Source organism: Agelaius tricolor, unplaced genomic scaffold, assembly GCF_023055355.1.
Source record: "Agelaius tricolor isolate 1412-34295 unplaced genomic scaffold, bAgeTri1.0.p SCAF_6, whole genome shotgun sequence".
Taxonomy (NCBI): Eukaryota; Metazoa; Chordata; class Aves; order Passeriformes; family Icteridae; genus Agelaius; species Agelaius tricolor.
This window is the reverse complement of record NW_027269266.1, coordinates 29,366,229-29,380,933: the sequence shown is the minus strand read 5'-3', so window position 1 is coordinate 29,380,933 and position 14,705 is coordinate 29,366,229. Positions and strand designations below refer to the sequence as shown.

General features: G+C 39.2%; 1 protein-coding gene across 2 annotated transcripts in view; it reads right to left on the bottom strand.

Moving 5' to 3' along the window:
- Nucleotides 1–1,197: 1,197 nt before the first annotated feature.
- The window catches only part of ABCB5 (ATP binding cassette subfamily B member 5), a 34,449-nt gene continuing 20,941 nt past the window's right edge, over nt 1,198–14,705 (bottom strand). For both annotated transcript variants that reach the window (XM_071429157.1, XM_071429158.1), the window contains 12 exons: nt 14,422–14,568; nt 13,783–13,887; nt 12,870–12,947; nt 12,273–12,356; nt 10,193–10,396; nt 9,395–9,495; nt 7,965–8,105; nt 7,316–7,472; nt 4,831–5,028; nt 3,708–3,914; nt 2,618–2,764; nt 1,198–2,089 (listed from right to left, as the gene is read on the bottom strand). In XM_071429157.1, coding sequence (XP_071285258.1) covers nt 1,892–2,089; nt 2,618–2,764; nt 3,708–3,914; nt 4,831–5,028; nt 7,316–7,472; nt 7,965–8,105; nt 9,395–9,495; nt 10,193–10,396; nt 12,273–12,356; nt 12,870–12,947; nt 13,783–13,887; nt 14,422–14,568 — 1,767 coding nt within the window. In that variant the 3' untranslated portion in view covers nt 1,198–1,891. The remainder of the gene's footprint in view (nt 2,090–2,617; nt 2,765–3,707; nt 3,915–4,830; nt 5,029–7,315; nt 7,473–7,964; nt 8,106–9,394; nt 9,496–10,192; nt 10,397–12,272; nt 12,357–12,869; nt 12,948–13,782; nt 13,888–14,421; nt 14,569–14,705) is intronic.

Here is a 14,705-nt window from a genome sequence, read left to right as displayed (position 1 = left end):
GCTATCAAAGCACTTTACACCTCCTCAGCCCTTTGGCCATCGATGCAGCATCCTCAGATCCCTGAGGATCAGGCTGGCTGTTACAGAGGTAGAGGTCTGGTAAGATCCTCAGAATGGGGAGCTGTTTCCAACCTCCACAACTGGAAAGCTCAAAAAAATTGAGACTGGTAATGGGAAAGGGAATTGAGCAAAAATTCCCTTTCCCACTGCTAAGAAAAGTAGTAGTTACTTCCCTTTTTTATTTTCAAAACTGAGAATCAAAATCTAGTGCTTGTAATTTTAACTGCAGTGCAGAAACAAAATAGGGAAAAGGGAATTAATTGGAGCCCACATTAGATAATTGGAAATGTAATAAGGGCAGCAGTTCCATAACATGTACTTATCACAAGAAAATTAAGAGATCACACGAGAGGGATGCCTGAATGAGTAAAAATTCCTCTTTAAACAGTCTCTGAGAAAAAGTGTGAGGGAGAACAATTGTATTTATTTTGGCAAATCTGAGATCAGATTTTTTTTGTGTGTGTTTTATTCCCCTTGCAGATCCTGATACCGGAAAATAATTGAAATGAGCAAAGGAGATGGTAATTACTGTAAGTTTGTCTGCTACAATCTGGAAATTATAAAGTACCACAGGTTGCTCCAGGCTATAAATCCTAACCCAAAGCCACGTGCAAAGCCTTGGAAAATTGAAATGCTGCAATTGGGTTTAACCAGCCAAAAAACCCCAGCTGCTGAGTCACTCTGACTACATAGTACATATTCTTCAATAGTTAAAGGATGTCTTGCAGCACCCAGAGGAATATACCAGAGGATTAAAAAATTATTACAGCACATGTATAAACAAGCTTTGCCAACACTTAAAAAAATCTTTGAAATTATTCATAGAATAATAAACTCATTTAGAATGGCAAAGACTCTTTAAATTATCAAGTCCAAATGTTAACCTAACACCATCAGGTCCACTACTAAACCATCACCCTAACTACTATGCCTATTAAAAAGAAAGGAACTTATATTGAAAACAACTTTTCTTTTTTTCTTCATTTTAAAGACAAGCTGTTTACATGGCTGACAGGAATTCACTCCAATAGATGCCATCCTTGCTCCCCACGAAACTTTTGAAATTATCTTGATGGATACAAAGAATGACTAAATTCTGTTAGGTCAGCATTTGAAAAATACTAAACAAAACAACGGTATCTTTTATGCAGTTTATTTTGACACGAAAAAGTTGTAACTATTATAATTACTGTCTGAATTAGAGTACTGAATATCCAAGAAATGTGTGAAGCACAGTAATATGAGAAATGTGGCATAAAGTAGGGGAAAAAACCAAACCCATGCATCAACATCTTTCTCTTTAATGTAATTTTTTTTTGGAATCTCAGTTGTCAGTGATAATCATCTTTAACTAAAGAAGACTTTATGACTTCATCTGGCTGATGAAGAAACCCAAAAAGCAATCACAAGCACCAGCTTTTTGTTTATCCATGATGCTTATCTGCTGTCATACTCTGCCATCACCTTGGTCTATGGCAGCTGCTGTGGGCCAGGGTTTGGGGGGACAGGGAGAGCAGGGTACCCACCTGAGCTGTGGGTGACACTACACCAGGTGTGACACCCTGCAGAGCATGTGACACACCAAACTGCTCAACACATTCCGTCCCTGGGACTCCTCTGTGCCCCTTCTGTGACCCAGCACTGGGCATGCACTGCTCATCCCCATGGATGTGTGGGCCAAGGGCTACACTGGATACAGCAACCAGGCTGCAACACAGCTCCTGCTCGGTCAGCACAAGCACAGCCACAGTAATCCTCTGTAGAGATTTTAATGTCTTCCCATTAAAAAAAACAAAACAAAATAAAAAACCCAACAATTCAGCAAGTAGTACTAATTAGAGACTTGTGCATTTACAAGGGCATAGTAGTGTCCTTCCTTGGCCAGCAGCTGGCTGTGGGTGCCCTGCTCGACCACCCTGCCGTTCTGGATCACCACGATGATGTCGGCTGTCTGCACGGTGGACAGGCGATGAGCAATGACGATGCAGGTCCGACCTTGCCGGGCGTTATCCAGAGCTTTCTGGACAATCTGTCCACAGAGAACACAGCAGTAATGTTAGCACCTGAAAAGCCTTCCCCTGCCCTAGGAACTACCTTTGATTTCTCACTCTCTTATCACCTGAATACATGCCCCACAGATATACATGTCAGTGCACATGGGAGACCTTAACTCAACAGGATTTCTCACTGAGGTCAGGGAGCCTGATCAAACAAATGTGAGACATGGAGAAGTGGGTTCTTGGGCTCCCAGCTTGGGTTAGAAGACAAATTCAGTATTTCCTATCAAATACATCTGATAGGAAGACAACTGATGCGTATCAGATCAATGTGGAGTTTTATACTTAAATTTTCAGGTTTTTTCTACTTTTTATTCAGCAAATATAAACATCTTTCTAGTACAGTTCAATTCAAACCTTTCAGGTAGAAAAGCTACTGTGATACATCTGACTTGTTTCACAATTGAGCATTTGTAGCATGTTTGCTTTAATTTTATTCTACAGAGAGCAACTAGCCATGTACATAGGCATAAGTATGTCACATAATAATCATTATTCACCTTTTCACTTTCAGTGTCAAGAGCAGAGGTAGCTTCATCCAGAAGCAGAACAGCAGGATTACGAACCAGAGCACGGGCAATTGCTATTCTTTGTTTTTGACCTCCAGAAAGTTGTGTCCCTTTCTCACCCACCCGTGTATTATATTTCTGGATATTAAAAAAACAAAAAAGATCACCAGTGAATACTTTTAGAGAAGGAAGATTGGAGAAATAAAATTTTTTCCTGGTTATAAAAGTTAAGCATTTTCATCTTGAAAGAAAGAATAGTGCAAGTGGTTTTAAGAAAGTTAAGGCTTTATAAACATCTCTAGTACAAGCAGTTATATATACAGCCACACATACTCATAGCCAGTCAGAAAATTTACTCCCTCAAAGCTGGAATAGGTCTTGAATGGTACCAGAAGTGAGGCATCCAAAGAGCATATGTTCATAAGATTAACTAACAATTTCATTCTTTCTGACATACTCACAAAGAATTTGAAGTTGCAATGCCTGTGAATTAAGAATCTCAAAAATTATTAGTAGTAATGAAAATTAAATATTTTTCAGCACTATTCCCTCAGTTTCAGGTACCCAGAACTACAGTGAAAACAAGCTATCAAAGAATTTTTCCTTGTTAGAACCAAATTCTTGTCAGGCATGAAGGTCAAATGCCATGCCATTCACTTTTGATTTACTACCCCTTTGTATTTATTAAGAAAGACTCTCTGTGCATATCCATTCAGTTAGAAAGAGTTCTTTATTTTATTAATTTTTTTTAGAAAAATAAAATATCTTTATCAGAGTAACTTGCAGAGTTTCTGCTGTCAAAAGAAAAAGATAGAAAAAAAATTATTATGAGCACTTATACATAGAACATCCTCTCATTTCCCTCTACTCAACCCCCAAGTATTGTGGGTTGTATACCACTGTAATTATGAAAACATTGGCTTTTTTTAACAAAAAAAAGGATTTTAAGCTTGAAACACACCGACATTTAAAAACATAAAGGCTATTATATTAGGGAGAACAAAAGTGAGCACTGCCTTGATATCTCTATATCATTTCAAGTGTATGATCTTACTGTGAAGAGAACATCACCGTCTCTTACCTCTGGCAGCTTTTCAATGAAGGCATGAATATTTGCTGCTTTAGCTGCTTCTTCAATTTCCTCCTGACTAACCACCCTACTGTTGTCTCCATATTGGATATTTTCAGCAATGCTGCAGTCAAACAAAATGGGCTCCTGTGACACCAGGCCCAGCCTGGACCTCAGCCATTGTAAATGCAGAGATTTGGTATCAAATCCATCTGCTAGCTAGAAAAAGCAAGAGAAACATGATGCCAAGATGGCTACTGAGCTCATCTGCACATGTCTGCTGTAAACAGGAAACGTGAATTCTAAGACAAAGCCCATTATGTGTTATTTTACCAGATGTAATCAAGTAAATTTTTTGCATGCTAAATGAAAATGAACCAGCAGAATAGACAAAATGTTTTCCTGCATTAGTTTTTAATTTTGTGTTTTGCTTCCATTTGCTAGCAAGCAGAAACAACCTGCACATAACAGGTTGTTCTTGCAGTCCTTCCAGCCCTAGTGACCACAAGAAGCACCAGGAAGCTCATGGGAAATGCTGCCCCTTGCCCCTTAAGAAACTGAGCACAAAAATAAATATCCTCAGCTGTAGGCCTTTCCATCTTGCAACCTCCAAAGGAGGTTTCTTTCCACTTTTTATACCCATTAACAAGGGTCGTATCCAAAAGCCCATTGGGACCTCCTGATGGTGAAACAATGACATCTATTACATTTGTGTTATCTGAAGCATGTATCTGTCTCTAATGTGTTAGCTCAATTCAGCAAGAAAACTGACACACTGACAAGCAAGATACATTAGTGTTATGCCCCTGTCTGACCAGGGTGTGAGGAGCCTTGGGGAGGAAATGCAGTCAGACCTGGTTGTTCGTTTCCCAGGCAAGATCTGTGACCTGAGGATGCACACTGTGCCAGCATGGATGCTACTGCTGCTACATGTGGGCAAATGCCCAGGGCAGGCAATGACAGGGGTTTGGGATCATCTACAGATCCACTGGAGGCACAGCCTCTAACTCACACCTCTAAAAAAAGGCATCTCAACAGAGGGACTGCCAGGCTTGTCAAAAGCCTCTGAAACCTTGGCAGATAAAGAGTTCTGTAGATCTAATTACTATTAATAGCCACACAAATCTATTCTTACCACTTGTCCTTCCACAGGGTCATAAAATCTCTCCAAGAGCTGAATGGATGTGCTTTTGCCACAGCCGCTGCTTCCTACTAATGCCAGAGTCTGTCCTTTTTTAACTTTCACATTAAGTCCTTGCAAAACCTGAACTTCTGGCCTTGTTGGATATACAAAATGGACGTTTCTGAATTCAATGTTGCCTTCAAAATGGCTCTGAAAAGGAGTAGAGAGTGCACATGCTCATATTAACATTTATTAGCATTAACTATTGAAATACTTGTTAGGACTTGGTTATTAAAGTGAGAGATCCAAGAAAGTTTGTGAAGGTGTTTTCAAAAGTGCTTTTGAAATTCTTTTAAATGACATATTGGACTGAGCATAGTATCACTAGTTATAGGATGATCTTCAAGTCACTACATCCTTCTGGAGAAGTTTTCTGCATCTCTTGTATCCATTTTTCACTTAATCTTTGAAAACAGTATCACAGAAGCACAGAATAAGCTGAGGTGGAAGGGACTCTCCAGGATCAGAGAACAAATCCTGGCCCTGCACAGCACCATTCCCAAGAACCACACCATGTGCCTGAGAGCATTGTCCAAACAGTTCTTGGACTCTGTCAGGCTTGGTGCTGTGACAGCTTCCCTGGGGAGCCTGTTCCAGTGTTCAACCACCCTCTTAAGAAAAGTGAAAAATATCCAGATTTTTCATTCCTAATACATTTAATTAAGATACTTCTTCTTGTGATATAAAATGTATCATTTGTTTTCCTGATCTTACCCTGCAGGTAGCACAATTTGAACAAATGTAACACAAGGTCAAAATCAGAGATTAAGATAGCACAGCTAAATTCTTCAGTAGGTTATTCACGAGCACAAAGGACAAGCTGTGTTTAAAAAAGCAGTGATAGTTAATTAGACGTCCTAGGCAGGCTGATATTTAAGCACAAGTGGAAGAAAGGGGGAACATGCCAAGGCTGTCCTGCTCTTTGGGGGATGAGCCAGCCCCCTGTACATGCCAGCAGCACCACTAACACGATGCTCTCACAGCAGGTAATAACCTAATTTGATGGACTCAAACATTTTCTTTGCTAAGTCATAGTCATCACTGGCAGTTAAGTCCAGTCTACAATAAAAACGTTTTCATTAAAGTTTTATTTTACTGGAGACCTTCTGCCAAGTCTTTCAATGTCTGTGTCAGAGAACCCTGGTTCAAGAAAATATGCAAGCATGCTCAGAACTTTAAAGGTTGAAAATCCTGTATATAAGCTTGAAGTTATAGAAAACTGGATTGTGGCTTCCTGAGTAGGAGCTACCTTCTAAACCTGCATGGGAAGTTAATTTTAAATTCAGATGAACCTGGATATGCCATTGTAATCCTTCCAGAACAAGTAAATTGAAAGCATTACATGCAGAAATTTGACAAGTGCTGAGGTCAGGCTCCTTAATGATAATTCTGGTTTAGAAGCAAGGCTCATTGGGGAATTTTTTAGTGTTTTCTGATTTTTACTTTTTATTGGTTTTTGTTTCTTGTTTTTCCTCCCCCAACTTTAGAGCAAACTAAATTATTCATTAAACTTGCTTTTGACTTCACAAGAGCACATTTTTAATTGTAAAAGTTTCCACAGATAAAATAGGATGGCTTTTGGCAAAGTGCCTGTCTGTAAAGGAACTAATCTCTCTTATTTACATAATAATTAGAAAAATGCATTAGTACTTTATTTCTCCTATAAACTCTTACAAAGACAACAAAACTTTTATTGGAAGTGACACTATCAGTGTTTTCCTGAAGCCATTTACACTGAGTCAGTAGAATGAAAAGGATTTTTTTTAATAATTTAGAGAAAAACTACCTTAAAGGCCATGCAATTTTGTCTGAAACTCAGAAATAATATGGTCCCTAAATAATGTTTATATAGTGTCTGTCTTTTGACAGAACCATAGAACGGTTTGGATTGGATGGGGCCTTAAAGAACATCTAGTTCCAACCCCCCTGCCGTGGGTGGAGACACCTTTCACTGGACCAGATTGCTCAGAGATCCATCCAGCCTGGCCTTGAACACCTCCAGGGATGGGATATCCACAACTTCTCTGGGCAACTCACCCCATCCTCACAGGAAAGAATTAATTTCTAGTATCTCATCTGAGTCTGCTCTCTTTCAGTCTGAAGCCATTCCTCCTTGTACCATCACTGCATGCTCTTGTAACAAGTCCCTCTCCATCTTTCTTGTAGGCTCCTTTCAGGTCACAATTAGGCCATCCTAATTCAGCATCCTTCTGTGACACCCTCAGGTGCCTTTTCCTTAGAGTGTCACAAAAGGTGCCTATTTCTTAGGGTGCCACCTGCGAATACAATTGCTGACAATAATTACTAATTTAGTTTGTTACAACATTTTTTCCTGTGAAAAAAGAACACTCCTTCCAAAAAAATACGCCCAAAACCCCAAAGAAACAGATCTCCAATATCCTGCCAAGCTCCCATGCAAAATAACACCAACCCTTACCAATTTTTCACCTTGTTCACTGTAACTGTCAATTAGAGGTTTTCTGTCCAAAAGCTGAAAAATTCTTTGAGCTGACATTCGAGCTTTGCCATAGTCTGGTGCCATGGAAGAAGACTGCCCAACATTCATAGCTGCAAATATGACAGAAGAGAAGACTCTAAAAAGCAAAGGACAAAGCGTGATTCATTCCAGGTGGAACAATGCATTCGCTTCCCACTCCATAAAACATACCTTCAGAATAAAGCTTGTCAGCATCTTTGGGTTATGATATTTCTGGAGTCCCTCATACCCCAAGATGTCATCCAGTACTTGGAAGGTCAGCTTGCTCCCATAGCTACTTTATAGCTGGACAGCAGTATCATATCACTTTTCTTTTTAACACTCTCTGCCTGGAAGGGACATCAAAGGGCAAAGGCTTCTCCAAAGTAGATGTGCTGAGCTTGCTGCTCACTTTTGCTGTTTCACTGCCCAAAGGAGCACCTTTCCCCAAAACAGCCCTTATGCCCAAAGAAAACTTTTAACCAGACTGAGTTCCTGGATTCCCATGCCCCATTACCTCTGTAATTTGATAAAATAATTTGCATGCATTGAAATCACTACACTGCGTACTAATTTTGATCTTTTTTTATGTTTTATAAAGTATACTCACATAAAGACATTTTCAAAGTTGGTCAGACAATTAGCAATGAGCCATGCTCCAAATCTGAAGACTGCTGCATTAATAAAGTACTCTGAACATTGAGCTATTCCATAGGTAAATCCATAGAAAGGAGCTTTTCTCAGAGATTTTCTGATAAAAGAAGAGACTTTCCATAAATTACTTGTAAAAGAGAAACAACAGACACTGGCTGGGGGATAGCCAGACTTCTGGAATAAAGTCTTCAAGCAATCCAACTCACCCCCAAAACCACAACAAATCAGCCCACAACACACAACTCACAAATAATCCTTGCCAGACCCGAGGAGCCCCTGGCTTCAGGACACAGAACCACCCTTAGGACAGAAAGCAATGAAAACCTTGATCCTCATTCATGTTAAATTGAATACCCTTCCTTTGCTTTGATAGCAGGACAGGTCACTAGAGCAGTTAGTTAAAATGAAATAAGTTAATAACTACCCCATATGACCCATTTTATTAAGAAAACAATTAGGCTTAAGCCTGGCCTGAGAGATGCCTGCAGGCTTCCACCAGCTCATCCCATCTGAGCAGAGCACAGACACATTGCTGGGTATCCCCACTAGAATTCAGACTATGCCACTATTTCTCAATCTATCCCTCTGGAAGGGTTTCATTTTGTGTAGCTAATTGAACACACACCAAATAAGAATCTGGTGAACTCTTTATCCTCATTGTTTAGGATGCTCTCAGAGGAAGAGGAAATCTCCTTTCTAGTTTGAGCTGTAAATCAGACCTGTGACAGTCCAAACAAGCACCCTGCCCAAATATGGGCTCTTAGCAGTTCACCAGACATTGAGTTTTAACACTATTTTGGTTGAGGACAGATTGTGCAATACATCACTTTCAATTCCTTCTTTTACATTAGAAGCAATTTAGATTTTGGGCTATTTTATTTAAATAAAATGGAGCTAGAAACATCTGGCAACTGTAGTGATTCAAATGCATTTCAGCAGAGAAAAGCCAGTGGGATGTAGTGGATCAAATAAGGGAAATGTATGAAGTTCTTTCCAAGGTTTCAAAGTCATGTGAGGGGAATAAAACTTGTTTATGCTATAAAGGGTGTGGTTGAACTGTCAGTTCCTAAGTTAAGTAGCATCAGTGCAATACACTGACATGGAATGAACTATATCCTATATTGTAAGCAAACACAATGTTCTGTAACACATATGCAGAGAATGCAGCTTCTAAAGTGTTTGCATAATAAAAGACAAATCCTGCAAATGTTTTTTTCACTCTACACTTAATAATGTATATTAAAATATAGAGATTATACAAATTCCAAAGCTATATGAACAACTATTGATATTCTTTCCAGTCTTTTGGGTATTGGCTAGGTTCCAAGAAAGGTATTTACAGTAAATCTGAAAGACTAAAATGCACTGTAAAGAAAAAAAACCCACCTATATGTATGATTCAAACAAGCAGCATATCTTTCATAAAATGCTTCTTCCTTGGTTAGTGAAGCTACAGTTCTTATGTTTTCAACGGATTCTGTTGAAATCTAAACAAAGAGATTAAAAAAATAAGAGGTAATCTCTTACAACTGCAATCTGCAAGATATCTTCTGAACACTTGATTTCTTTTCTAGCATTTATTATTTTAGATCAGAATGTGCTTGTTTAAGAGTAGTGATGAAGATGAAGGAAAGTCCTAAGCAATGAAAGTATTCATCAGCAGTGTCTTTCCTAACCATGGGTTGTGCCCCTCATGAATTAAATCAAATTTAATAAAATGGGGACAAGCACTAGTAATCTGGACACATCTTGCTCTTTTGCATAGACTACTTCTGTCTCCTAGAAGAGCACTATCAGGTGAGTGAAGGCAGCACCCTGAAACGCTTGAGCACATTAATGGCTTCCCTTTATTACAGAATAGGAAGATATCAATGCTGCAACACTTCTGGCTGCAGCAGAGCAGTGCAGAGCCACATTTCTCACCCTAGGCACCAGTGCTGGGGCTGCTTCTGCTGCAGCTGCCCCTGTCCAGAAATCCACTATGGAGGCTTTCAAATGCATTTCTATATTCTAATTTGCAGATGGTTTGTGTTATCTGCATTTTGCTTTTCTTGAAGATATATAAATATTCCTCTCAACACCCTTCATTTATCTTGGACAATTGAGTCAGCTATAGTATAACTACAGTGTTGTTCTTAAAAGTGATCTCACACAGAACTCTATAGTTAAAACTGAAGAACTTACTCTTCCAGCCTCTTCCAAAGCTTTTTGGTCTTCTGCAGCATGACCAGACATAGAGCTGGCACTCACAGCATTTGCACCAACAATAAAAGGAATGCAGGCCAGGATAAGCAAAGTTAGCTGCCAGCCGTATGCAAATGCAATAATGATGGCAGTCACAAGGGTAAAGACAGTCATAGTCATCAGTGCAAGTCGGCTTCCAGTTGCCTAAGAAAACCCCAGAAACCCCCCAAATATATGTAATAAGATTTTTAAATTTTGTTGCTTAAATTACAACTTCAAATTGCGGTAATCAAGGCCAAAGGTTTGTCTGGAAAATGAAGCCATGTGCAATCACACGTGTGGGCATTATGTACCAACTTCTGTAACCATTCCTAGAGATTCCTCACACCTGCCAGCATTCAGGCCTTCAAGAGGTATTAATGTAGTCTAGAGAGATGGACATGACAGTTGTTTAATGAAATGTATCTGGGACTTCACACTCTACCCAAGTTAGAGAAAATTGTGACCACTGTGAGAGTAGGGCGAGTTGGCAGTTCGATGTCCAGCAGTAGGCTCGAGTGGCTTGGTTCTAACAGCAGCCAGCCACTGAGACCCTCCACACTAACAGTGGTGAAAAATATTCATCTTCAGCTTCTTACATTGCTGCACTTGAGGTTGTGTTCTTAGAGAAAAGAAATCTGAATTTGGCCACCCTGCAGAAATGTTTTATCTCAGTGGGATAATGAGTAGGAAAAACTAACTCTGACTGAAGAATTTTCACCTCCTCCCAGCCTACATAACCTTTTCACCAAAAACTTTTCTAAATGAGAGTTGATTAGCATCCAGCATCCGGGTGGGCTCTGATCTACAGAAAGAACTGCAAATAGTCCTGTGGAAATAGTTCATCTTCCAGACCTTGGCGTGGTGGTAAAAACAAAACCTCTTGGGTGGGAAGCAAATAGTCTTCCTTCTTTTGCCAAAGGGTTTCCTGCCCTGAAAAGACTTTTCTTGTTCCATAAATTTAAAATATTAATAATTAAACCAATGCCAAGGTGAATTGTTGCCATATGTTTTAGGGGTTGCACATAAAGATGTCTGGTACTCCAGGCATCATTATAGCTCTGAAGATCCATTCATGCCTTAGTTGTTTTTTGTAGTTAGGGAGCTGTGTGCACCCCTTCTTTTTACTGCCCTGACAGGATGATAGACTTCATTCCCACTGAAGCAAACAAACTTTAAAAGGCAAAGATGACCAAATTTTGTCAAAGACTATTTCATCCTTGCAAGCCCATAATGAAGGAGGGCTGGAGAGAAACAAAAACCTATGAAGACTGAAAAATATAGGGATTAAAGGATTAGTGATGTACAAATATGAAGGGGAAAAAAATACATTAGTAAACCTTCCCCCGCAAGTCCTGCAGTGATTTGCTTTTCCCCACAAAGAGACAGAAAGAAACAGAAATCTTTGGCAGATTGTCAGGTTCTGTGGGTGCGATGAGAAGTTGAAGGAACTGTGCAGAATATTCTCTCACCAGTGTCCAGTGGCTACCTCTCTTATATCAGCTTCTTGAGTAGTTCCCCTCCTTGGCCATTGCCCTCCATGGCACTTTTAAATCGTGCTGGTCTATTTCTTACTGTTTGTGAAGCACATTTTGTGGCAATGGGAAGAAGAATTCTCTTCACTCACCTTCAGGTGAGTAAGGGTTTGTATCCTCCGCAAATGCAACCTCTTTGTGGCATTCGGGGGGCACTCATAAGATGGTGTAAAAACCTAGGGTCCAGGGACTGTGGTGCAAGCAAATATGAAGATTTCACTTTGCACAGTGAAATGCTCTACAGTTATTATATATTTAGCTTAAAGCCTTGCAGGGAGGTACATGAAAGGTACATAAACATCAGCTGGATTTTTGATAGTTGTAAATTATCAGCTGAGAAACCATTTCCAATGTTTCTGTAGCATGCTGTGTAAAGGCATCTACCAGTCTGTGGAGTAGATTTCCTACTTTGTTTTCTGAAATAATCTTGGAGTTCCTTGCCAATTGCAATTAATATTTGTAAGAAAAAAGATATTTGAAAAATACACATAAAAGAATCAACATACGCCTTTAACTTGGGAAGCATCTGTAGCAAGACGAGTTAGTAGAACACCAACAGCATTTTTCTGGTCATCATACCATCCAATCTCCTGCAAGAAAAGATATTGATTTTTGTTTCAAAAAATTACCTGAAAGTACAAAACAGGATGTCTAACTGAATATTCTCTCTGTGTAGTCAGCATTTCCAAATAAATGAAAAGAAAAAGCTTAAAAAATATTATTATTTTGTGGACATCTAATTGTTTGTAATCAAGGTGTTCTTGGCTATGATGTTTTCCTGGACATGCCTATTTAGAAACTTTTATTATAGCCCCCATTTATTCAGACATTCCTTGGTCCTGAAGAGGTTAACTATTCTTTTACAAATTACCTCTCCCATCAGCTACAGAAACATAGAATATCCTGAGTTGGAAGGGACCCAGAAGGATTTGTACATACAGAAAGGAAAGGAAGATTTTTTTCTTTGCAAAGGCTATGGTAGGGTTCTTTTTTCTTCCAATCACCAATTTACTGGTCCCTTTCAGATGTTTCTACAAACACACAGGTTCTTGTCCACACCCATTTCCCTCCTCTCCATTTTATCCTAACTGCCTAATTCATACCTGCTGAAGTAATGCTCTGAAGGACAAAGAGCGCAGTCTCATTGTTAGGGTTTCTCCAGACTTCCCAAACATGAATCCCTGGGGGAGGTAAACCAGTCACATTTTCTCATCTGTTGCTGTAACTGTTTATTAATCTGCTCAACAAAAGTAATCACACCAAGAAGCTCAACAAAAGCCATCACACATACAACCCCCTGTGAATATATATGTCCTGGGAAAAGCATCATTCACACTCCTGAACCTGAAACTTGATTTTCTCACAGGAAGGAAGCAACATAGCAAGGAAGGCTTCTATATATTACACACTTGAATCACAACCACCCAAGCAAAGGGAGATTAAACTTTTCTGGTCAATCTTGCACACACAGACAGCAACACTACAATATAAATCAACCTGTCTAGTGATTGGCTTCCCTATCCTGACTGTGACCAGAAACATTCACTCACAGCAGTCATTCCAATGGATTTTTATGATGTGGACATCAGAAAGCATGCAGTGCTTTCTGCAAGCTTTAAGAGTGCAGGAAATTATGGAATTTACTTGATGGTTTGAAAAGCACTGTCTGCAATGGAAAGAGTGACTCTGTTTTATACTTACTTTGGCAAGAGCCTATAGACTAGTCAGTGAGAAATATCAGTATTAACTTTGACTTTTAAGGCCAGACCCTCAACTTTGATTTCAATCATGTTGAATTAACATTTTCTTCAGTGGATTATTTAAACCAAGAGCAAATATAGACCCATGTCTTTACGTAAACATTAAAGCTATGTATCTCAGGAAGACCCTGGCACTTGTGCATATTTTTGTAAACTATGATTGGCTTTTTACTTCTCAGATTGTGTTGATACAAGTTATACCTGCAGCCTGCTGGAAAGGTCAGAGCTTTTAAGATTTCAGTGTAGTGACACTTACTTGGATTATGTACGCTGCTAAAATAATCACTCCAAGCAAAAGAAATATTAAAGAAAGTAATACAGTGTTTTTACTCCTTTTTTCTGGATCTCTTTCTTGAAAAGCCTGTGAAAAGAAAAAACCCACAAAAATGAGTACATAGACAAGCATCCATTACATAAGCCAGCCTTCACCTCAAGAAGCTTGTCTGCCTATTTTAATTTCTTTTAGCAAGTATCCTGGATTCTAAAACCAGTCTGCAGTCAACTTTCTTTTGAGGATCCAGCAAATAGTCCAACTTTCTGTTTAACCTACATTGCATTAATTTGTTCTCCCAGATCCATCAATGTTCCTCCTTTCCTCCACTAGTCAGGTGCAGTTCCACCATCCTCTGCTTCTAGAGAGTCCCTTCAACATTTTTCAATGGATGTATTTATACGAGTTAATCCCACTCAGAGACTTACATGGAAAGAAGTGAGTGGTTGATCATGAAGAAAGCTCAGGACTGCAACTTCCAGTTGCAAAAAAAACCCCACCCAAACAAAATAAAAAAAAAAAACCAAACAAAAACCGCTTCCCCTCAAAAAACCCCAAAGAAATAAACAAAACAAAACAAAACAACAAAAAAACTCAAAAACAACAACAACAAAAAAAACTTACCCCAATGATTTTTCCAAATATAACAGCAAATGCAGGATGGACTGCACCTATGACAGCAGCAGCAATCACTCCCAGCAGTACATAGAACCATTCAGGTTTGTTCAGAGCCAAGATTTTTAAGTAAGGCACAGCAGGGAGAGTTTCTTCCTACAGGAAAAAGTTGTAAGTTTTCCTTGGAAAGTCAGAGAACATAAAGTTCTTCAGACAGTGGGTGTTCATTAGGCCTTGAGCAGTGAACTGTTTTGGTAAAATGCTGAAAGCACTCTCTGTGCACTCAGATCAAG